Here is a 25,864-nt window from a genome sequence, read left to right as displayed (position 1 = left end):
TTTTTCTTGCCTGATTGCTCTGGCTAGAACTTCCAGTACTATATTGAATAGGAGTGGTGAAAGAGGGCATCCTTGTCTAGTGCCGGATTTCAAAGGGAATGCTTCCAGTTTTTGCCCATTCAGTATGATATTGGCTGTTGGTTTGTCTTAAATAGCTTTTATTACTTTGAGATACGTTCCATTGATACCGAGTTTATTGAGGGTTTTTAGCATAAAGGGCTGTTGAATTTTGTCAAATGTCTTCTTTGCATCAGTTGAGATAATCGTGTGGTTTTTGTTTTTGGTTCTGTTTATGTGGTGAATTACGTTGATAGACTTGCGTATGTTGAACCAGCCTTGCATCCCCGGGATGAATCCTACTTGATCATGATGAATAAGTTTTTTGATTTGCTGTTGCAATCGGCTTGCCAATATTTTACAGAATATACATTCTTCTCAGCACCACATCACACCTACTCTAAAATTGACCACATAATTGGAAGTAAAGCACTGCTTAGAAAATGCAAAACAACTGAAATCATAAGAAACAGCCTCTCAGATTATAGTGCAATCAAGTTAGAACTCAGAATTCAGAAACCAAAGAACCGTACAGCTTCATGGAAACTGAACAACTGGCTCTTGAATTTTGACTGGATAAACAATGAAATGAAGGCAAAAATAAAGAAATTCTTCGAAACCAATGAGAACGAAGACACAACATGCCAGAATCTCTGGGACACATTTAAAGCAGTCTCTAGAGGAAAGTATATAGCAATAAGTGCCCACATGAGAAGAGTGGAGAAATCCAAAATTGAGACTCTATCGTCAAAATTGAAAGAGCTAGAAGAGCAAGATAAAAAAAACTCAAAACCCAGCAGAAGACAAGAAATAATTAAGATCAGAGCTGAACTGAAGGAGATTGAGACACGAAAAATCCTCCAAAAAATCAATAAATCCAAGAGCTGGTTTTTTGAAAAGATCAACAAAATAGACAGACCACTAGCCAGATTGATTAAGAAGAAAAGAGAGAACAACCAAATAGATGCAATAAAAAATGATAAAGGGGAAATCACCACAGATTCCACAGAAATTCAAACCATCATCAGAGAATATTACAAACAACTCTATGAACATAAACTAGTAAACCTGGAAGAAATGGATAAATTCCTGGACTCCTGTGTCCTCCCAAGCCTAAACCAGGAGGAAGCTGAAACTATGAATAGACCAATAACAAGGTCAGAAGTCGAGGCAGCAATTAAGAGCCTACCCCACAAAAAAAGCCCATTTGCAGACGTGTTCACAGCCGATTTCTACCAGACACACAAAGAGGAGCTGGTACCATTCCTTCTGAAACTATTCCAAATAATCCAAAAAGAAGGAATCCTTCCCAAATCATTCTATGAGACCAATATCATCCTGATACCAAAACCCGGCAGAGACCCAACAAGAAAAGAAAACTTCAGGGCAATATTCATGATGAACATAGATGCAAAAATATTCAATAAAATATTTGTTTTCTTTTTTTAAACAAATCTCTTTAACTTTCTCTCCATCGTGGCAAAAATACCTTAGCTTATCTTAAAATATTTATTTAAGATGAAGTCTTGCTCCGTTACCCAGGCTGGAGGGCAGTGGTGCAATCTCCACTCACTTTATCCTCCGCTTCCTGGGTTCAAGCGATTCGCTCTCTCAGCCTCCTAAATAGCTGGGATTACAGGCACTCACCACCAAGCCTGACTAATTTTTGTATTTTCAGTACAGATGGGGTTTCACTATATTGGCCGGGCTGGTCTCAAACTCCTGACCTCAAGTGATTCAACACCTTAGCCTCCTAAAGTGCTGGGATTACAGGCATGAGCCACCACACCCAGCCTAAAATATTTATAAACTTTATTATCTCTAATGCACTGTTAGTTGGTCATCTGTTATGTCAGTTTTCAAAGTGTGATTTGCCAACATGGTAATATTAATGTGTTTTATTAACATTTGCACAGATGATAATAATGGATAGAGCCTTAGCACAAATCACAGCAGGAACCAAAGTATACTTGGATTCTTCACTGCAGTATGCCCACAGTGAAAACAGCCAACCAAACCACCCAACTAACTAATCAAAGAAAGAAAATGAAGCTTTATTTAAGAATATCCTTAATGAAGCAGTACAAATGATTCATTTTATTAAATCTCAACCTCTCTTTAAATGTCTTTTTAATATTCCATTTGAAAAAATATGAAGTATATATAACAAAATTCTTCAGCAACTGAGGATTAATGGTTGTTGATGTGGTTTGGCCATGTCCCCACTCAAATCTCATCTTGAAATGTATTTACCATAATCCCCACGTGTCATGGGACCAGTAGAAGGTAATTAAATAGTAGGGTGGTTACTTTTATGCTGTTCTTGTAAGAGTGAGTGGGTTCTCATGAGGTGTGATGCTTTTGTAAGGGGCTTTTCTGTCTTTTGCTTGGCCCTTCTCCTTGCTGCTGCATGTGAAGAAGGATGTGTTTGTTTCTCTTTCCACCATGATTTTAAGTTTTCTGAGGCCTCCTCAGCCATGTTGAACTGTGAGATAAAACCCCTTTCCTTTATAAATTACCCAGTCTTGGGTATGTCTTTATTAGCAGCATGAGAACGGACTAATACAGTTGTCTTGAGACTTCATGAAACACAATTTTCCTAGAAAGAATGACTGACAGAAAAACTATGGTTATTCAGACTTGGGTATTTGCAGACATATTCTCAAAGATAAATGAATGGAGCCTGCCAGTTCACGGAAAACAGCTGACAGTATTTATTGCTAATGATAGAACTCAAACTTTCATGCAAAAGTTAGGATTTTATGAAGCTTGTATCTACATACTGGTTCTGCATAATTGAATGGACCAAACATTTTTTTTCAGATGACCAGTCCCTGTTGTTTCATATTCATGCATAGGTGAAGATCAGTTTAAAATACAAGATGGACAGTAGCTTTTAATTTATCAGAATATGAAAATTTCATTGATAGGGGTTTAGATCTTGTGTTGTAACTTTTAAAAGACCCCCTCTTGTCCAATTTTAGTGTGTGTTAAAGACTAACCACTCATATGAAAATGCTACTAAAATAACCTCCTTTTTAATTACATATCTGTGTGGGACCAATTATTCTTACTATGTCAACTTCAACAACATGTTGTAACAGATTGAGTGCAGAAGCAAACATCCAGTAAATTAGACGTTAAAGAGATTTGCAAAAATGCAGAACAATGCTACTGTCTTCTTGAAAATATGTTAAAATATAATGGTTTTATTATTTTAAACAATAAACTGTCCTATTTTTAACTGTTCAGTTTTAATTTTGAACATACTGAAAACTGTAATCAGACACACAGAAAATTTTGTATCCTCAGTCCTTTTTAACAATGTAAAATGGTTCCAAGAACAAAACATTTGAGAATTGCTGTCTAGAGGAATCACTGCTTTTGAGAGTCACAGAGCCCAGAGCTTTTCTTCCACCTTTTCTGCTTCTCAGTAGTTTGCACTCAGGCATATAACCTTTTCCAGCTCTAGTAAAATGAGAGTAGTAACACTTACATGGCAGAAGTATTTTGAGGATTACGTGAAGTAAAATTTATAAGTGTAATAGGGGATAAATTATTACATCTTATTTAATCTCCCAAACTCAGGGAAGTATAAGTACTGTTGGTGTGCAGTGTTTGAGATCAAAGGAAATTAAGAACCTGCTTAAGGTCACAAACTAGTAAATGGCAGATCTGGAATCCTTGTTTTATTAACATAATATTCAGTACCCTTTTTTCATGCTGTAGTTTTTAAAAAAAGTACATCTAAGAAAAGTAGAAGTTACATAGAATCATAACATGTTTGAAGTACAAGAGAGGTTAGAGAATTTATCTTCCTACAACCTCATTTTATTGATAAAGTAACTCGGGGCACACAGATACAACAGTGTGACCCTTAACTTGCTTTGAAGCTGGAAGTATTTTTTAACATAATCATCTGAGTCCTGTTAAGCATTTCTTCTTTTTTATTTTTTTCTTGACCACACCAAAAGAGCTCAAGCTTCTTTGGCAAGAACTATCCTTATCTGTTCCACAAAGACGCCCATGATAACAAAAACAGATGATAAAGACAAAAAGATTATGGTAAATATTATAATCATATTAAATAACCATAATCTTCAATGGCTACAGGCTGATTTTGTTGCAGAGGCAAAAAATAAATATTCACAGATTTTTTTCAAACCTTAGAAGCTCAAGAGTTAGAAGGTTAGCTGAAGTGATTTAAAAAGGGAGTATGTATGTTGGAGGGGAAAGGGAGAGACTTACTGCTGTAATAACAAAAGCCAAAAAACTGGAAATATTTGGAACAGGAAAGTGCTTATGATATTCAGGGTCAGATAACTCATCTCCTCAGAGCAGCCTAATAACATTTCAGGATAATGCATTATTTTTTGGTGGTTCTTAGTATTATGCATGCGGATGCTTCACCTGAAACCCAGAGATACCTCATAGAGGATGGAATTTAGGTTTTGGTTCACCACTCTGTAATCACTCCGTAATGCTTATCGCTTTTTTTGTGTGTTTATTTATAATTTCTTCCCATTTTGCTATCACTAAGTAGAGTTAAAAACAAAATTACTTGAGTTAATGGTGTAGTATTAGATAAAATACAGTTTTATGTAATTATATATGTTTTGTAGATAATCTCAAAGGAAATGCAAGTTATTTCCACATTACTCTATGATTAGTTTAATTTTGGAAATTCACAACTATTCACTTTTGGCTGTATGTCCTGACATTTTCTCCTTTCTGTAATATAATAATGTCTTATTTCAGTCCTTTCAAATCCCTTTCTCAGTAAAGTCATTAATTATTAATGCAAACCCATAAATAATTTTCTGTGTATGTAATATTCCCTAAATATGTAAATGTCAGCTTTAAAATCTACCTGAAATTAGGTGAAATCAGTGACATTCATACATATATCAATATCTAATTTCTAAGATATATAGCTCTTTATATACAGACATATATTCTTATATATATCTTTATATTCAGTACTCTACATAGTTACATGATCTATACATATCTTTATAAATATAGATTTACACATATATACATGTATATATGTGTGTGTGTGTATATATGTATATGTGTATGTATATATACATATTTTTTATGTAAATGATTTTCTATGTTTGTGGCCAGGGCAAGTTTTGATTTATTTTTCTCTCTTCTGTTCATAGCTAGTTATAATCTTAGGCAACGGGAGGTTAGCTGTCTTTTCTCCAAATTTTGTTTTAGGTAAGGGTAGAGTTGGAAGCGGTTAGAGGTGTAACATGTTATAGTGTTTTGGAATATTTTGAAGTTACCAGAGTAGCCACTACTTTGTGCACATGATTCCTTTCTTTAGAAACATCTATTATCACCCTCTTTGTTACCCATCCAGGGAATGTGGTCATGGGAAAAGCAATCCCCATGTGGCATTACCATGTTATGATGTTGACTCAGGGACTAAATTCCTAATCTAGGCAGGTATGTTTGTCTAAGTCTTTTCTATAATCTAATTCATTTACTCAGTATTACCTTAACAAATAAATATATCTTGAGAACCTATGTTTACTACCTCAGTCTTATTTGGTGAATCATCACTGTGCCAGTTTCTAACCAAGACATTCTGGAGATTTCTGAGTCAGTAGCATAGCTAGAGCTAGAAACCAAGATTCCTATACCTGATTGAAATCTGCTTATCCTGTTACATGTGTGACTTGGTGTATTGAAAGAGATGGTGCCCGGTTACATGTTTTGTATATAAGGTTTTGTGTTTAGACATGAAGGCCTAAGCACAGGCATCTCAGGTTTTCCTCTCAGAATTCTCTTGCCCTTTCTCCGCTATACATTCATTTTCTCTTTGTTGTAAGACCCTTCTTTAGCCAGGCTGATCTAGGTTGAGAAAATGACTCTTTGATCATAACCCAAGAAGGAATGTATCAAAGTAAGCCATCCTCTGTGAGAGGGACTGTGGCTGTGGCTGTCCTTCTGGGTGTGTGAGAAGAGATGGGATCTAGGAGACCAGTGGCAGGTCACTCCCCTGAGACAGCAAGCAAGGATGAAAGTTCTCAAACAGGAGTTGCTTGTGAAGTCAAGAGGGGCAAACAGACATTTCACACCTGCTGTTTCCTGTCCTCTCAGCGTGTGCAGGAGAGAAGAAAAGAGACATCTGGGTCTCAAAGAATATTGAAGTTTTTGAGAAACCACTGGAAGACCAGAAATCAAGCAGGAGGTCGAAAGGATCTCAGATCAAAAAGACATTCTGCACATTCACTCAACTAGAGAGACACTTGCGCCACTCCCTGCCCCACAACTTGCTTTCCCCTTGCATTGTGGAATGTTAGTAATGAAGGCCTCTGGGTTTGCTGCTTGTGAGGAGGAAAATAATGCTGGGAAACTTGTTATGTGTAGATTGCTTTGCTTATGTATTTCCTATCAGCCAGTCTTGATGTTGCAGCAGAACTTGAGAGTGCTGTGGTATATCCTGTTTTGTGCATTAGCTCTTTCTGGGGCATGAGCATTCAGGCATTTTATGAACTTAGAAAAAGGAAAAAATGTTTTGAAGTTTGATATTTTTGATCATTAGCTGGAAGATTTGTCCAGTTGCAAGTTCCTTGTGAGGTTTAGGAACATTTGGCAGGAAGAGACAGGTTTTGTAGGAATAATTTGTTACCTGTTGACCCTCACTGTGGACATATTTGTACGTGTGTCTCTGTGTGTGTGTGTGTGTGTGTGTGTGTGTGTGCAAAAAGAAGAGTTTATAGAAATACAAAATCTTTGAATGTTAACATGATTGACAGTTTTAAAGGTATAAACTGGTATATTCTGGATCATTAATAAACATTTATAAATCTATGACTATTAGGTCATTTTATTGGTGGGAAGATTTCTTCCTTTCTTTCCTTCCTTTCCTTCCCTTTTCTTTCCTTTCCTTTCCTTCCATTCCCTCCCCTCCCCTCCCCTCCCCTCCCCTCCCCTCCCATCCCCTCCCCTGTCCTCCCTTCCCCTCCCCTCCCCTCCCCTCTCCTCCTCCTCCTCCTCCTCCTCCTCCTCCTTCTCTCTCTCTCTCTCTCACTCTCATTCTTTCTTTGACAGAGTTTTGCTCATTTTCCAAGCTGGAGTGCACTGGCAGGATTTTGGCTCACTGCAACCTCTGCCTAAGAATTTTTCTAATCTTGATTGGGAACCCAGTCATTTGATAGCAAGAGTTCCTTTCTTGTCATTATTTTTTAAAGATTAAGAACGTGCCATGTTTGTTGTTATTTGTGTTTAGTAGAGGTTTTGAATGACAGATACAGCTTTTAGCTTGAACACTGATAATTTCAGATATGAAAGTACTACTGCCATCTTTCTGTGCCAGGCTTGTTACACAGCAGTCAAAATATGTAATGGTTTTCTTAAGACCAGGAGCTATGAATGCGAACCAGTTATTCTTAAGCTTTTGTTACTGATAACTTAGCATTGAATTGTTTGTGGGTTGTCATAGTTCTCATGACATGACAAAAACATATATGTGTTGATATTGAATGTTTTATTGTTGTTCAACCTGTTGTATTGTCAGTGAAATAGAACAGGAGAAAACATTAAAGATTTACTAAGTTTTTAAATACTAAGATTTACTAAATATTAGTAAATCTAATATTTAGATTTGCTAAATATTGGAGAAAACATTAAAGATTTACTAAGAAGTAACAGTGAGTTTGATGTTAGTAGAAGTTATGCCTTTGAACAGCATTGTTAAGGAATAGATCTATTGAGATTTGGAATGCTTTAAAAATTCGTCAGCATTAGTGTAATATTCCTTCAGGGAGCATTTGTAAAATGCTCACAAGAATGTATCCATGGAGAGATCAGATTCCAGGCTAACCTTTATTTACTTTCAGTAGTTGACATAACACACACCTGTGTGTTCTCTGACTCCGAAATTGTTTTGAAAAGCTTCTGACATTTGGATGAATGAAAAAGAGAGGATTTTGATTTGTTTTCTGACAAGTAGGAAAAATAAATTCTAAATGTTGTGTTTTGCCCATATATGGTCCTTGCAGTAAAGGCCTTGGTGTGTCTCATATTCTCTTTTTATTTCTTGAGACAGAGTCTTACTCCTTTGTCCAGGCTGGAGTGCAGTGGCACAGTCTCAGCTCATGCCAGGCTCCACCTCAGGCTCAGGTGATTCTCCTGCCTCAGCCTCTCAAGTAGCTGGGATTACAGGTTGCACCCCACACCTGGCTAATTTTTGTATTTTTCGTAGAGACAGAGTTTCACCGTATTGGCCAGGCTGGTCACGAACTGTCTCATATCCTTCTAATCAGTTGTGGAATAAAGCCTCTATGGTTTGATGATAGAATTATATTTAATTATATAATGTTTTCCTTGAAGCATTTTAACATGCTAGAGACAGATGTGTGTATCTGTGCACACACGTGCATGCACTGTGTTTACAGTTAGATGTAAAGTGGCACTAGTGTTTTCTTCTTGAAGGGAGTCATTTAGAAGAGATCTCTCGACCTGGTGCAGTGGCTCACGCCTGTAATCCCAGAACTTTGGGAGGCCAAGGCGTGTGACTCACTTGAGTCGAGGAGTTCAAGACCAGCCTGGACAACATGGCAAAATGCTGTCTCTACAAAAAATAGAAAAATTAGCCATGCATGGTGGTGCATGCCTATAGTCTCAGGTATTTAGGGAAGCTGAAGTGGGAGATTACTTACGCATGGGAGATTGAGGCTGCAGTTAACTATGACTGTGTCACTGTACTCTAACCTGGCAACACGGTAAAATCCTGTCTCCAAAAAAAAAAAAAAAATTAGAGAGAGAAAGGAAAGAAAAGAAATGATCTCTCCTGAATATTTGTGTGTAAGAATAGAAGTGATAAAACAGACCTCATTGAATTTCACCTTTTACATCCTGATAAAGCTTTCCTTGATCGCATACATTGGCTCAGTACCAGTAGTACCATAAATGTTGTCTCTTAAGAGAGTATCTGTCAAGTTTCAGTAAATTTACTTTGAACTTCAAAGTAGTGTGGAATAACTTTGATAATCAAAAAAAGCTGATCTTTAAAAATGTTATAAATTATGTTTATCCTATAAAATCTTGAATTTTATGTTTTAACATCCCTGACATCCCACATTGATTTTTATTACATTCACAGATTTTTCTTTTCAAAATTAAACTTCACTTGATTTGACATCAGCAGCTTATTTCTTGCAGTCTATTTAATTGAGACTTTTTTGCTGTTTATTCTGAAATGCAGATAAATGGCTTTCAGCACACTGTTTATAGTGTAACAGCTCCTGAAGTGAGTCAACGTTATCAGTTAGAGTCTCCCTGTCATAACTAATGATCTCTCTGCTTATACTTTCCTGCCAGTGAGGAGCCACTGAATTCCACAGAGGCAGGAGCCTGGCACAGTTGGGGGTGGGTAGATTGTTCTGGTGGTACCTATAGGACAAGGCTTTTTTTCACCCTTTATTGGTGTGAATTGAGAAGAGCAATATGTCCTTGTCATTATTTTAGCATGCTCAAAAGTGCCACATTCTAAGGCTGGGGCAAAGAACTTTTAGGATGTAATGATCCTAGTGGGATCTGTTTTATTCCAGATTATCTGCAATTTCATAATTAGCACAATTTTATACTTTTCTCTTGAGGCTGTTTGACTTGCTGCTAGAGAATGGGAGCCACTAGGAAATATTTGTATTACTACCGAGTAGTTATGGGCTTAATAAAAGGGAGTATTTTTTGTTACCCAAGAAAGAAAGAAACTAAAAGGCTTCCATTGTTAACTGATCATTTACCATAAATGGGGTTTATTCATTTTGAAAGGTCATTATGCTTTTTTCCTTAGAGGAAAGAAGGAAAAACACAACAGTGAGACTCCTAGTGAAGATCAACAGACTTGACTGTAAGAGTTAAAACTGATAAGTTTTGCCAACCGTTAATTATGTGCTGGGTTTTTACATAGAAGATGGAGCATTCTGTAGGTAAATCTAGGAAATAGTTTTTATAACTGAAGTACCAGTGAATACATTTTGGTAAAATATTTTGTTTGATCTCATATGTTCTTTTAGAATGTGGAAAATTCTGATTGAAGTGGCCATTAACATGGCCACGTTCCTTTGCCCCCATATTAGTATTATGATTGTTTGGGATCACTGGGTCATTTAAATACAATGTATTTATTTTTACATCACTCACATACTGAAATTTAAGATAATACAGCCAACCCCTTAAAAATATTTCAAGGTTGAAAAGCATAACACACACAAATGCATCTACCTTATGTTGCTGTGGCTTAAAACAGAAATATCTGAAGATACGGTCTGTGAGGGTAATTATTTCTCATGTAGCATCTCAGACGCAGGCTTTCTGTTCTTTTTTTGGTGTTTGTTTGTTTATTGTGAGAGCTCATATTGACAGTTATTTAAAAGAGGAGGAAGGAAACATTGTAACCTTAGAGTAGAATTTATGGGTGAGAACATGACTGGCATAAATGAGAAGATATGAATTGGGTAAAAGAATATAAAGAAAGAAAATTTAAAGGTAAAATTAATAAGGCTTTTAAAAACTGGACCACTGAGGGGTGTAATGGGTGTTATACAATTTAAAAAAAAGAATACAAAAGTGCTTTTGGAGAATGTTTTGAAAACTGAAGCCATTTGTTTATCAAAAGAGGGACAGCTTGAGCAGCATCAGGCCAGAATGTTCCTGTGTGTGCCATGCCCAGATTGAAGATAACACAATTATTATAATAACATAGTTTCAGTTCAGATCTCTCCTCAGTGTTTCTGCCCAGAATTCAACAAGATTGTCCTTTGGCAGGCTTATTCCTACAAATCAAAGCTAAGTAAATGGTAGTTCAGTATTTCAGCCTATTAAGTATAATTTCAAAAAAAAAAGATTCATCATAAATTATCAAAACTCTATGAACTCTAGTCTTAGACATATCCAGTTTTCAATTCAGCTGTCTTATTTTACTTCAGGAGTGTTACTTGGAAATTGAAATTCAGTATTATCTCTAACACAAGTGTTTGAATACAAGGGAAAACTCTTAAGAATTGTCAAATTTTGTTGAGAGAGAATGTTCTTATGTACACAGGAATTTCTTTTGACCCTATTGCTTTTAATACATATCTTATGTATATTTTTTCTAACAAAATTTTTAATATACTTCTTGGCTAGTAGGGAGTTAGTATATAAACAGCAATAACAAAAATAAAAATATTTAACATGTTCTTTAATATATATATTTAAATTATATTTACATCTTGAATTGATATATTTCCTTCATTTCGGCTCTTTTTGTGTATATAGAGGAACGTATTTGGTTTGTTTTTAACCATCTGCTATTAGGAAGGGTATCTGTTTTTTGAATAATGTTTTAGGTTATTTGTTTAAAGTGACACAGCTACTAGCTTGGAGGACACATGATTTTCTGTTTATATATAGTATAAAAGGAAATAGAGTGAAACTTTTGGTGTGAGTGAACTATCAGCAGACCTTTTATGACAAAAGAACAACAACAAAATTGACAACTTGTGCCACACTCTCCAAATAGATTTTAAGGTTCATGAACATAGTGGCCATTTCTTCTTCAACTCTTTGAGCTCAAAATGCTTTGCATACAGTACTTTGAAATATTTGTGCATGATAAATATTTCTTAATATTGGTATGATAAATAGTTCTTAAATCAATTTGGACTTGTTAGCAACTTTAAGTTGGCTCTAATAAATATTTCATTCAGTTTTAACGATATATGATGAATAGTGGCGTCTCAAATACAAATTTTATATCAAAATTTTTAATAAATCAAGTTTAATGATACGGTAGATTTAATAAAAAGAAACAGTGGCATTCATTTGGTCTTCAGTTTTCCAAACATTTTGAAATTTTCTAAATTTTAAAAGGAATTTGACATTTAGTAAAGGTAAACCTCTATAATGAAAGATTTCTAAATGTTTGTGTAGTTGATTGGTTTGTGAAATTATGATTATTTTAAGATCAACTTAAGATATTGCCTATTGAAATAACATTCTGAATGTCAAATGGTATTATAGAATAGATTTCTAGATATTTAAATGATGAATTTTAGATATTTTTCTGCCTTGTGTAGACTCAGAGGTAGCTTTTAACTATCTGGAAATGTTATGTAACACACTGTGGTCAGTGACATTTTTTTCATTATTTTTCCTCTCTCTCTCTCTCTCTCTCTCTCTCTCTCTCTCTCTCTCTCTCTCTCTCTTCTTCTTCTTCTTCTTCTTCTTCTTTGACACCAAGTTTTCTTTTCTCTTTTACCTTTCCACTGTCATATGCCATGGGTCCTGAACATAGCTCATTGCCTGACCGGAATAATCTCTCTTGCCAGTTTATAATCAAAGGGAGTACTGAGAAAAACAGCTGAGCCGTATTAGGCAACCACAGTCTGGAGTGCATTTCTTAACTGCTGAATAACACATCACAGGTGCAGGATTAGTGCTGCCTACGGTGCTGGGCTTTTTAGTGGAAACCCCTAGCAATTCTGTGCCTCCTCCTCATGTCTCTCATCCCAGGGAGCCTGGCAACGATATATCAAGCGTACAGAAATCAAAAGTGAGTACTGGGAGAAGCTTTATATCTCACAGAGACTTTTCTTTTCCCTCCAAAAAATGTAAGCAAGATGAGCAAAGCCAATTCCGGCACCATGAAAGAAGTTAGAACTTAGCCTTTCTTGGCATAGATGGTGAAATAGACTAATTCAAGGGGATAAAAAATTTTGTCTATAAAAATTTCATGGCAAGAAAATACCATTTAGCCGAACTCTGCTGGTACTGTGTAATTTAGGTTACTTTAAAGTTAATGATGTTCTTATATATATATATTGTTTTAACTTTTGTGTTATATGTGTTGGAGAGTGTGTGTTTACCCCTACACATTTTCAACACTGTCATGGTTAAAATTAAGTGTTGTGGCTGTGTAAGTGTCTTGTGGTTTAATTTTTTATAGTTTCTGATGTTGTGAATTCTTTTACTATTAATGTATCACCTATACAATTCTAAATTCAGAGATTATAAAGGTCTAGATTTCTTTCTTGTAAATATGAGTTTTTAAAAATGCAAAATGATTCTTTAAAGTATAAATGTAATGATTTAGATGTTAGATCAAATGGACGTTTCAAATATATCGTTACTAAGTTATTTATTTTTGACCAAGAAGGATATAAATTGTTTTAGCATGATAAAGTATACATTTGGAGAAATGAGGGCAAGTATGTTTTAGTAATTCATATCATTTTTGGCAACTGACTTAGAAAATTTTTCTGTGATGCACAACAGATAAGTATAAAAGCTACATGGATTGGGACTGTAGATTTTAACTTTTTTTTTTTTTTGGTTTACAGTTTTTTCCTCTTAAAAGTATGATATATTCCTAATGTTTACATTTCATTCTTATTCATTTTATTGCTGGTGACAATTATTCCATATTGTTTCACCAGAGATAGACCTTTAAACTCATTGGTGATGAGAATAGTTGATAATAATGTTTAGCTTAAAATATCTATACTATATTTTATACCTTAAATATTTAAACATTTGGACTAGCAATATATTTGTATATTTTTAAGTCAGTAATAACTAAGGTTACCTGTAACAGTTATCTTATTAGAGGATACAGTAAGGACTAGAAGCAGAGAGGTTATAAATGCTTTCCAGGTTTTTTCTTTTGGGAAAAAAAGAGTAGCACAAACATGATGATTTGGTTTCTGGTCTGTCTGGCTTCGTTGTCACTTCTTTACACATATGAATCTATATAAAATACTTTTATACCCTAGGCTGTTCTGGGAGTGTTTTGCAAAGCTAGAGTAAGTTTTGTTGTGGAGGCAAGTTGAACATCCACTTTTATTAGCTTCAGAACTCTGTGAAGCAGAGCATTCATAGAAACTCTGCTGAATTAACACACACACACACACATACACACACACACACACACACACACACACACACACACACAACCCACAGCTTCTGGCTTGGAAATCTGCCAGGTTCTAGTTGACTCTTTGACATATTGTCACAGAGACCATGGTTCAGTTTCTTTTCTAACAATGTGGACCTGAATTTACACATTAAATATTTTTAAACACAGAGGCATTTTAAATTTTTAATCATTCTATCAGTGGAGATTATGCTATTTTATGACAGTGGCTTCAGTTTGATGTTACATATTTTTAAAATCATGGTTACTTGTCAATTTTTTTCTTATGTTTTTGCTCTTATTAAAAACACTTACAAAGAAGTTGTGTTGTAGAGGTTTTTCAAAGGTTTTTAATTTAAACATTTTGAGTTTCTCTAAATTTAAAAGCAGAATAAAACCTAAAGGCTAGCTATTGTTTTAACTTTAAAGAGCATAGTTGTGATATCCAAAATTGCTATCATAATTATTATTCTTGCTGAGGTTTATAATTCTGTATTAATTACCTAGAAAACAAATAAATATAAATATGTTGTCTGTTGACTTGTATGTCATATTTATTCTTTTCATGATTTTTTTAATGTTATAGTCTGGACTCACATAAAATAAAATGATTGAGTGATTGAAGCTTTTACTTTTTATTCAGATATTTTTAGGTCTCTTGGCAGAGTTTTTATAGTATAAAAGTGTTGAAAATATGATCCATCATAACCTGAGTGATGTGGTAATGTTGATATGTGAGTATGGTGAAAAGAGAAACAATTGCCAGTGAATAGAAACACCAACTAATATTTTATGAAGGCCTGGTTTCTAGAGAGAGCCAGCACTTCTTTTATATTTAAAATTAGCGTTTCTCTGAACCTATTCATTAGTGTCCACCATGAGTGGTTGAAATGAAAACCCGTCAATATCCCTGGTTTTGGTGCTTAAGGTTTCCATAAAAGATACTGGTTCATTACTGCCACACAAAGTAATCTTGCCTCTTAGGCACTCCTGTCTAGGACTTATATTTGGCAATTATGTGGCATTGTGACATCTCTTTCATTGTTTTCTTACACTCTATTTTGGCTCCATATATAGTTGATTTGTCTCGCAGTGTTCCATGTGTAGCTGATTTGTCTTACGAGCAAGATTGTTATTTTACATACTCTGGGTCATTATGTTATATAGATGGATTTAATGATTATTTGCTAAATGAGTCAATGTACAAAGAGATGAAAGAAAGTTCATACTTTAGTCATCCTTGAACAAACTTTCAGTGTTTTTCTTAAGCCAAAAAACGTATGTTTTTATAGACTTTTTGCCCGTGGTGATGAATCTAGAAAGAAGGAAAAGTAAAAGGCAGTAAAATGAAGCAAAAGAAAGAGGATTTGAAGAGCAAGAGGAGAGCAGGTAGGGGAAAAGATAATAGGGGAGAAAAGGAAAGGAAGACAAATAGAAATGGGAGATAAAGGAGCAGGGAAAGGAAGAGAAAACTGAATGGTAAGCGTCAGCAGCACAGAAAACAACAGTTTATTATTATTGACTCTTACTATGTGCACAGAACCACAATTGATGCTTTATGTGGATTTCTCATCCACTTCATTCCAACCAGTGAGTGCTGCTAACTCTCCACATCTCCTGTAAGGAAGGGTAAGCCATTTGCTAAGCCCATTTAAGTAGCTGACCTGGAGTTTGAACCCATTTGCCTGTTTTACCCTATATCCTCATCAAGTCTGGCTTCACTGTTCAGTGACCATACCTGATATTGCTTTGTCCTCTGACTTTTCTCCCACTCCATAGCATGTTCAGGAATTTAGCACCAGCATCTTCCCTTATTTGTCTCTCATCTGACATCTGTCTGTTGAAAGAGAAAGATTTCTGTATATGTAACATCACGGTCAATATTAGAAGATCTACTCTTTCCCTACATATGATTTTTCTCTGGTATTTTTAAATAAAAATTGTATTTCTATTTTGTTACTTTCCAGAAAAGTTTAGGCATATGTCCCAACTTATTATTTAGTATGTTTATATAATTTTTTTTTTCTAAATTTTTCACTGCAAAGAGCATAGAAAGTGATTCATTTGAAAGTACTTTAGAATAAGGGAAAATGGTTAGAATAGGTGAGGAAAATGCAAGTCAGGTCTTTTGAATTGAAAAATTTAGATAGTAAATTGAGTTAAATGATTCAAAGATTAAGTGTTGAAAATAAAAATTAGTTATTAAACTATCTGATATCACTAAAAGTTATTTTAAAAATTAATACTGTTTTAAAGCTCTAATCAGAGTTTTATTCCTGTATAAAATAGACTCTTTTAAAAAAACTGTGAGTATTTAGTTTGGGGTAAGAAAGAAAATGGGCATTGACTTGCATTATTTGTTATCACAACAATACAAATAGGGTATGATGGGTCATTCCCAAAGTTGTTGCTAGCCAATTCAGTACTTTAAAATTTTTCTTCCACTAACCTCTTTACCCTAGACACTTAAAGTGCAAACTTGTGTAATATGAATTTCAATTTCTGTTCTTGCTCCTGCCTGCCCTCTGGTGTAGAAGGTGTATAACAGTGATGAGAACCATATGTTGTTAAGTTTTGTGATATTCAAAGAGTTTAAAATGAAAAAGAATAAAGGAAGGTAATTAGTAGACCTTGTGTAGCACAAAATGATTGTATGTCACTTTTTAATGAATTTTGAAGACATACCCATTTCTAAGTGCATTACATATTGAATTTAATATTACTGGGATCATGTCTATTCATACAGATTTTTCTCTGTGTGTTTAAATGTGACAGTGGATTTTGATACTCTTTTCACTGTTTATGACATAAAATAGTCCTTTATATCACAGATTTAAAGTTATTTATGATATGGTTAGAGTGATGTTACTAAAAATAAAACAGTTAAAACATACTTTAGGATGTAATGGATTAATATTAAAGATAAAATTTTAATTTTAATATTGAAGACAAAATTTTTTGTAACAAACCCTTGATATGAATTTTCTTTTACATTTTACTTTTGTTCTGCTTTTGTTTTTTCTGTAAAAATCATGTATATAAGTATATAATATAAAATAATATAGAAATATTTTTAAAATAAAGAACTGATTAAGTATATACATTTGAGAACAAGTTATTTTATTATGTTTATACGAGGTGTCCAGCTTATTCTTGTTCACGGTTTTCAATTAAATACTTTAAAGAAATTATAATTCTACCTTATTTTCTACAAGAGGAGATTCCATAGAAAACATATACATAGCTTAAAATATGTAAACTTTTTTCCAAAAAAGATATTCAGAATATTCAGGAAAAAAAGCTTTCTTTTTAATCCTTGTAATTGAATGGAAGTCACAATATTGCATTCTGATTATTAGCTAATTTCATGAAATTTGATTAATTTGCCTGAAAAATCTATGTCTATTTCTAAAGAAATATTCTTAATCTATTTTTATATGATTTCTTAGAATCATAGGAATGTAATTTAGTTGTGATTCAATAACACACACTAAAACATCTTATGAAAATAATTCTATGGTTCATTTGTACTCCCCAAATCTAATGATCCTCGGAAAAATGAGAACCAATTTTAGAGTGGCTTACAAAAGACTTATTTTTTATTATCATAGTATTTTAGATAGTAAACTACCTGGGTTAACTATAATGTAACAAGCTAAGTGAACCACACATGTGTAGTGTCTGGATTTACACTGTTTTAAAGATTGGTTATTAAGGAGAGAGAAAGAGGGAAGAAGAGAGGAGAGGGGAGGGAAGGATGAAGGAATAAAAGAAAAAGAAAACAGCAAAATGGAATGGGCTGTTAATGAATGACTTATTTGATGTTATTTTTATTCCCGAGACATTTTCTGAGAGGGTAATTTTTCTGTTTTTTACTTTATATCTTCTGTCAGGTTTATTAATGATTCTATTTTTAAATATTTATTAAAAACCTATAATTATTTAAAATGCAATTGGGAAAAAAATAATCTATTTTGTTATCATTTGCTCGGCAATTAATTAGAACCTATTTACTATTTGACCTTCTTTGGTGAAAATCTTTTTTTGTAGATTTTACTCTCTTGATTTAGTAAATGGAATGTACCAAATTACATTTAATTATTTTTAATGGTTAGATACCTTTCAGGTGTTTTCAAGGGTTATCTTTTTTTATAAAACTAAAAATCAAGTAAGATGAGGATTTAATTAATAGCTTATTTATATGAGTCAACTAAATCAAACATTTATCTCTTTTGATGGCTCCCTTTATCACTTCAAATGGAAGGATACTAATATAATAAAATGTGAGGAAGTATATTCTTCTATATTACTTTAATTAGATATCTGATATTTGGGATATATCTTCATTATTGCTAATCTGTGATGTTTGTTAATCATCTGGATGTTTACATTTATTATGAAGACAAACCACTTGTCTTTCCTTCTGTATTTCAGCATGATAATTAATCAGGCAAATTCATGTTTTCATAAAATGATTATTTCTATATATACATGTAATTGCCTTTTTAATGTCATAGTTGATATGTTCTATCTTGTTTATGACCCAAAATGCCTGGCTTGTGTCTGTGAGGCTGAATTTTCTACAGTTTCAATATGACTTGATGTTAAAGTGATTCTTTCATAAATACCTTTGCATTATTATAAAGTTAGATAAAACAGTCCAATTTCTCATTGGCCCTTTTCTCAAATGTGGACTAAACATGAAGAAGATTTTATTTTTCATAGTTTTCTTAGCATTTAAGGTGAGTCTCACCAGATTCATTTTGCTGCTGCATCTCTTCCACCTTACCTTATGTCTGTTAACCTCCACATTATCAATTATTTTAAAGTTATTGGGTGATTGAAAATATTGTGACTCATGTTATAATTTTGATTCACAGAGAATTAAATACATTTTGGTTAATAAGTAATTTTATACTTTTAGATAAATTACTTTTTTGATTTGATTATTTTGACAAAGGCCAGTGAGGAAGTCTTCACCTCTCTCAGATTTGCATTTTAACCATTTATTTATTAATGCTTAATTACACCCAGTCATTTGCTCATCTCACTACCTGTATTCAGTTCATATTTCATGAAGGCAACCTTACATGCTCATTCAGGATGTTATCTGTTAATAACTCAGTTTATAGAAATGGTGTCTGAGTTAGCCATAGTTTTAACCTTTTGTTCTTATGAATGTGTTTCTGGTAAAATAGCATATATTCAGACTGCATGTTAAAATTTTAAGTATTTTTAGAAATATTAGAAGCAGTGTTTAATCTTCACAATTTTTATATGAGGGATGGTTCTTACCTGATTTGTCAAGTGTTTGAGAGCCAGGATTTGACTATAAAGATTGTTTAAGGCAACCAGACAGACATTTTTCCTTAATAACTGAAGTTGTTAACAAAGGATATCCTAAAAAATCCTCCAAAATAGATTGTCAGTAACTAACAATATCAAATGTGAAATGTAGACTGACCAACAATTTGAGCACACATGAAAACACAGTGAGCCATAAGTGGATTTAGTGTTAACTACCAAGCCATAGTCATTGGTCCAAAGGGGAATCCCACAAATGAAGATTAGTCAGTGAAGTTCCTTCTTGGCTGAATTCTCTTTTGATGTCCCAGTTCTTCATTGTTCATTGATGTGCTTTATTTCACATCAGAATATGTGACTAATTATTCCTTATATTGAGCTGACAAGGAATTTGTAAATGCATTTAAATAGCTCCAGCTATTATCTGTCCTAATTTGCTACTCCATAGATCCTTGTAGATGTAGAAACATGAAGGTAGAAACAGGAATTATAGCCCCTTTAAAGTAGATTTTGGAAATTTTATAACACAAAATTCAGTATTCCCTGTCAGAGATAATCACATTTTTCTAAAACATGTAGGATCTTAATGTATTTCATCAGTAACTCTATGGTGATGTGAATCCTTCTATACATCTCTCTGTGTTACACACACAAACACACACACACCCCTACCCTAGTAGGTTTGTTTTGACATAGCTTAAAGAGATTTATTTATTTTTTATTTTTTAAAAAAGCATCCTCCTAGTTTCTCCTTTTCCTGTAGCACCTGTGCCTCTTTTTGTTGTTTTGGTATTTTCTTCTATATCTCTAAATAAATGCTGTACTACTGCTTTTTGATTATTCAATTTTAGGCATTACCTTTGACTTTCCACTATCAAAGATGAGAATTCAGTTGTTTTTCCCATCCCTATACCCACTACCTATGTACATATTCCCATCTCCTGCCCTATATGTATACGAGTTTAAATATTTGTTTCCTTAGTCCCTTGTGTTCTCATTAGAAATGTGTTTCCAAACTCAGTTTAAATTTAAAATACATAAGTCATTTTATTAATTTCAACATCTTAGAGTTCTCTCTTCTAAAATCTTTTGACCTGCCTTTAATGAGGCCTGCTTGCTCCTGAGGTCCTGTGCAATGTCTCATCTTATTATCCACATTGACCATTATCTTGGAGGTATGTTTCATCTTCTTTTGGAATGGATCTACCATCAGCAGATCGCTTTCTTGTTTATACCTTCATTTGAATGGAACATCTCCTCCAGTAACTTTCTGAGAAAGATACATGGGAGGTAAATTTTTGAGAATCTGAAAATACTAAAATGCTTTCCCCCCCATCCTTAATCTTATGCCCAGGTATTTATTTCTTATTTGGAATAATTATCCCTCTGACTTTTGAAGGCACTGTTCTATTTTACTCTAGTTTCCTGTTTTTCTGAACAATCTTCAATGCTGTACTCATTTTTTATCTCTTTTCTCTTTTTCTCTCTCACATTTCCTCTCTCTTAAAAAAAATAGGATGTCTCTTTGTCTTCAGTGTCACAGAATTTTACAGTGACATGGAGTGGATCTGTTCTCATGAGCTATGGGTTCTTTCAAATTAGAAGCACATGATTTTTTATTATGAAAACCTTGCATGATTTATTTATTTGATGATTTTCTTCCCTCTATTTTCTCAAGTCTCTCTTTCTAGAGCTAATATCATTCAGATGTTAAGTCTGAATTTATGCTCTAAGTTAACTTAAGTTTTCCATCTTTATATTTTGTACTATGTTATAGGAGATTTCCCAATCTTTATCTTTCAGCTCACCTGCTGGGATTTTCATCTATGCAGTTACATTTTTACAGTTCTTTGTTATTCTCTTTTTATAGCAATGTGTTCTTGCTTTATTGATGTAATGTATTTTGTAAGATGAGAATACTAATTTTTTAAAGTTTTTATTTTCTTTCTTATAATTTACTTCTTCCAAGTTGTATTCATTTTATTCTAAGTTTTTGTTTTTTGAGTTTTTTTTTTGCAAATATCTATTGCCCTTGAATTAGTGGCTCATGTGTATGAGAATGGATCATAGAAGAGCTGACTCGAAGCTCTGTTGTCACCAGTGAGCCTTATATAGGATAACATTGCAGGGTTGTTTCACTGAGAAACTCATAATATCACTATCTTTATGCTCTTTATTCTTGACCTGGTCACATTACCCAGTAAAGAAGGTGCATATCAGGCTGCATCGAGTTCTGGCAGCCACATGGGGAAGGTGAACTGGCGGAGTCAGCATCCACTGTGAATGTTCACTGAATGCTTGCAGTAAGATGGTACTCCTGCCGTCTTCTGTGCTTGGTGTCCTTCAGTCCTTGGCCTTGATGGTAAAACAGAAAAATTAAGAAGGCATCTCAGTGATATGTGTATTACATTTACTCTTCTAGTCTCCTGCAGGGGTAGGAAAGAAATACTGCTAGCCTGTAGGGAATAGTAAAGGATATCTGAGGTTTTAATTATTGTACTTATAAATATATTTTCAGCCTCCTTCTGTTTTTAATATTTGTTTCCTTAGTCCCCTGTGTTCTCATTACAAATACATTTCCAAACTTCTAGTCAGTTTAAATTTAAAATACATAAGTCATTTCTATTAATTTCATCTTTTGACTGGCCTTCAACAAGGCAGGTCATTAGAAAATGATGTTTTTCTTTACAAAGTACATGATATACATGATGTCCCCCTCACTTTTAGAAATACCTTATGATACCATTTCAGGAACCTTTTTGGGGTTAAGCAGTAAAGCTTTGCATCTTAGCTTTTCTCCACGTTTGGCTGAAGAATCAGCTTTTGTAGTTTTGTTAAACCAGTGTGTAGTGCTCCCCTCCCTGTGTCCATGTGTTCTCATTGTTCAACAACCACCTATGAGTGAGAACATGCTGTATTTGACTTTCTGTTCTTGTGTCAGTTTGCTGAGAATGATAGTTTCCAGGTTCATCCATGTCCCTATAAAGGACATGAACTCATCGGTTTTGATGGCTGCATAATATTCCATGGTGTATATGTGCCACATTTTCCCTGTCCAGTCTATTATCGATGGGCATTTGGGTTGGTTCCAGGTCTTTGCTGTTGCAAACGGTGCTGCAATGAACATTCATGTGCACGTGTCCTTATAGTAGAATGATTTATAATCCTTTGGATATATACCCAGCAATGGGATTGCAGGGTCCAATGGAATTTTTATTACTAGGTCCTTGAGAAATTGCCACACTGTCTTCCACAATGGTTGAACTAATTTAAACTCCACCAACAGTGTGAAAGTGTTCCTATTTCTCCACATCCTCTCCAGCATCTGTTGTCTCCAGATTTTTTAATGATCGCCATTCTAATTGGTGTGAGATGGTATCTCAATGTAGTTTTGATTTGCATTTCTCTAATGACCAGTGAAGATGAACATTTTTTCATATGTTTGTTGGCCTCAGGTATGTCTTCTTTTGTAAAGTGTCTGTTCGTATCCTTTGCCCACTTTTGAATGGGCTTATTTGTTTTTTTCTTGTAAATCTGTTTTAGTTCTTTGTAAATTCTGGATGTCAGCCCCTTGTCAGATGGGTAAACTGCAAAATTTTTTCCCATTCTCTTGGTTGCCGATTCACTCTAATGACTGTTTCTTTTGCCATGCAGAAGCTGTGGAGTTTGATTAGGTCCCATTTGTCTATTTTGGCTTTTGTTGCCAATGCTTTTGGTGTTTTGGTCATGAAGTCCTTGCCTACTCCTGTGTCCTGAATGGTTTTGCCTAGATTTTCTTCTAGGGTTTTTATGGTGTTAGGTCTTATGCTTAAGTCTTTAATCCATCTGGAGTTAATTTAAAACTCTTTAAATAAATTCACAATATGACAAAATCATGAATTTTCTCTTAAAATGTTTCTTAGAAAATGGCATCCTACTTCCAATCACATGAGGATTTTTTTTTTTTTTCCATTTTAGACCATTTGGTGTCAGTGTTCCATTTAACAGCTTTTCCCACCAACTGGCAAATTTCATGTATATGTTTAATTCATCCTACTTACCCAGGCTGTGGCTGGAAATATGGTGGGGTGGCAACCAATACATACTTGCTAGTAGACATTTGTATAATAAATGAATTTTTATTATTGTGATTTAAAGCATCAAAAATAAAGGGTTTGGTATGAAAGGAGATATGAAGTAGTAAGTTGTAAATACTCTATTTTTATTAGTTGGTCTCCTGAGGTGACTCAGTTCATAAAGGCAGTAACATTGAGAACCAGATTAAAAAATAAGGAACTGACTATGACAGGGTGAGATATAGGTACACCCACACACACTACCCTGGGATAGTAGTTGTGTGGTTGGATTACATATTATTTGCTTAATCTGGTCTAGGGTTTTTCTAAGTGGAGTCTACAAGTAATTTGTTTCAGAATTATATGAGATCTTGTTGAATATACAGATTTCCTGGCTCTCCTGTGAGCTACAGAATCATAATCGCTGTGGCTAGGGGTGGGATTCTGCATCTGGCAAGCTTCTCGTATGCCGCAGATGCCTACTACAATCAACATTTTTTTTTCTGAACAGAATTTTTGGGAAACTATTTGAGAAAGTTAGATGCACATCCTGTATAAATTTGAATAATATAATATTAGAGTTAATAATTAGGAAATTCTGATACACTGATTTAACATATTTTATTGCTTTTTCTTTCAACTGTTTTTCTCTGTAAGAATATCATTTATTAGTTTAACATGCAGAAAGTCAGGAAAAATTATCACAGATTTAAGAAAATAAACTTCTAATTCTCTGATGGAACCATTGCCTTCAGGCATTCATTTTTGGCTTAAAAATATAACAAATGTGTGGCATATCTTGTACTTATGACCTAGAATTTCAATTTTTTGACCAGCAACTTTTAAATAATATTCTTATTGATCTTTGATTTCACTATAGACAAGCTGGTTGTGTTACAAGAGAGATTTTAAATTGAAAATTGCTCATGGTGACAATTGATGCAGTAACATGGCATGTATTAGATCTCTTACCACAGTGCCTGAAACATAATGGATATCAATTAATGCATACCCTCTTCTATGTAAGATAAACATTGTAAACTCTTGACATGAAGTTTGGGGCCTATAATTATCTCCATTTTAAGGATAAGAATATGAGTCACAAGATTCTTTATAAAATCATCTAAGGACAACTAACTTGGTAAATAGTAAAGCCTAATGTTGAACCCAGAACATCTTTTTCTGAGAGATCATGTCTACCACAATGCCTTCTATCAAAGATGTTAGAAACATCACTACAGTAATAGGTATGCATTTTGCTTTCCCCATGCTGATGGGGAAGATGTATCTTTTGAAATGTATCTTGATACTAACCAAGTTTGTATCTTCCTACCCAATTTTACAGATTAAATATTTCAAATAATTTGTTGTCGTTTGTTTTTATTGAGATGGAGTCTCGCTCTGTTGCCCAGGCTGGAGTGCAGTGGCGCAATCTTGGCTCACTGCAACCTCCACCTCCTGGGTTCAAGCAATTCCCCTGCCTCAGCCTCCTGAATAGCTGGAACTGCAGGCACATGCTGCCATGCTCGGCTGATTTTTGTATTTTTAGTAGAAGTGGGGTTTCACCATATTGGCCAGGCTGGTCACGAACTCCTGACCTTGTGATCTAACCGCCCTGGCCTACCAAAGTTCCGGGATTACAGGTGTGAGCCACTGTGCCCGGCCCTAATAATTTCTTTAAGAAGTACATGATATACCTAAAGTAGAGACACTCAGTAATATAGTAGAAAGACAGTTTTAAAGTTTAAACAATTGAGTTTAGATGCTGGTTCCATAGTCTATTGGTTGTGTACAGATCTCTTAAACTTTGAGTCTCAATTTTCTCATCTGAAAAATGGGGATGATGGTATTTACCCATAGAATTATCAGATACAGTAGAGGTTGTGTATATAATGTCTCATTGAGCTTCTTGCACTCAAATATAGCTGTTATAATTTAACACATAAAATTCCATCCTGAAAGGATTATGGGTCTTTCTTTATTCTCTATGAGGCATATACTATGTAAAAGGCATGGTTTTAATCAAAATATGAAAATATCTGATTTTCTGTTTAAGTATCTTGAATACTTCATTTAAAAATGTAATCTTGTATTTTCCTTTGGATACAAGTCTGGGGTAGTCTACCCCACAGATGCCTAACTGTCACTATTTCTTCTTTCAGCAAACTTCCTTGATAACATGCTTTTGCGAAGTGCAGGAAAAATAAACGTGGGCACCAAGAAAGAGGATGGTGAGAGTACAGCCCCCACCCCTCGTCCGAAGATCTTGCGTTGTAAATGCCATCACCATTGTCCGGAAGACTCGGTTAACAATATTTGCAGGTTGGTGATATAAATGATACAAACCTAGCTTTAACAAAAAGTCACACTTTTCAACTGTACAACAGTAGAATAGTGTTTCAGAGAACACATTTTGGAGAACAGTGCCTAACACTATCATAAACTCTCAGAGCTGTGCCTATATTAGAGAAATATTGAATTGTGAATTAGCACACATACACATAAACACAGACCTCAGATCCCAGGCTCCTTG

General features: G+C 34.2%; 1 protein-coding gene across 19 annotated transcripts in view; it reads left to right on the top strand.

Moving 5' to 3' along the window:
* BMPR1B (bone morphogenetic protein receptor type 1B) overlaps positions 1-25,864 on the top strand; it is a 413,639-nt gene that overhangs the window by 336,447 nt on the left and 51,328 nt on the right. For 18 of the 19 annotated variants that reach the window (XM_035293292.3, XM_078366787.1, XM_054253133.2 and 15 more), the window contains one exon: positions 25,494-25,653. In XM_035293292.3, coding sequence (XP_035149183.1) covers positions 25,511-25,653 — 143 coding nt within the window. In that variant the 5' untranslated portion in view covers positions 25,494-25,510. Of the gene's footprint in view, positions 1-12,441; positions 12,614-25,493; positions 25,654-25,864 lie in introns of those variants that run through there. The other variant, XM_035293296.3, reaches the window with a different exon arrangement.

Source organism: Callithrix jacchus, chromosome 3, assembly GCF_049354715.1.
Source record: "Callithrix jacchus isolate 240 chromosome 3, calJac240_pri, whole genome shotgun sequence".
NCBI classification, from domain to species: domain Eukaryota; kingdom Metazoa; phylum Chordata; class Mammalia; order Primates; family Cebidae; genus Callithrix; species Callithrix jacchus.
The sequence above is the reverse complement of the archived record's forward strand: the minus strand, read 5'-3'. Positions and strand labels throughout refer to the sequence as shown.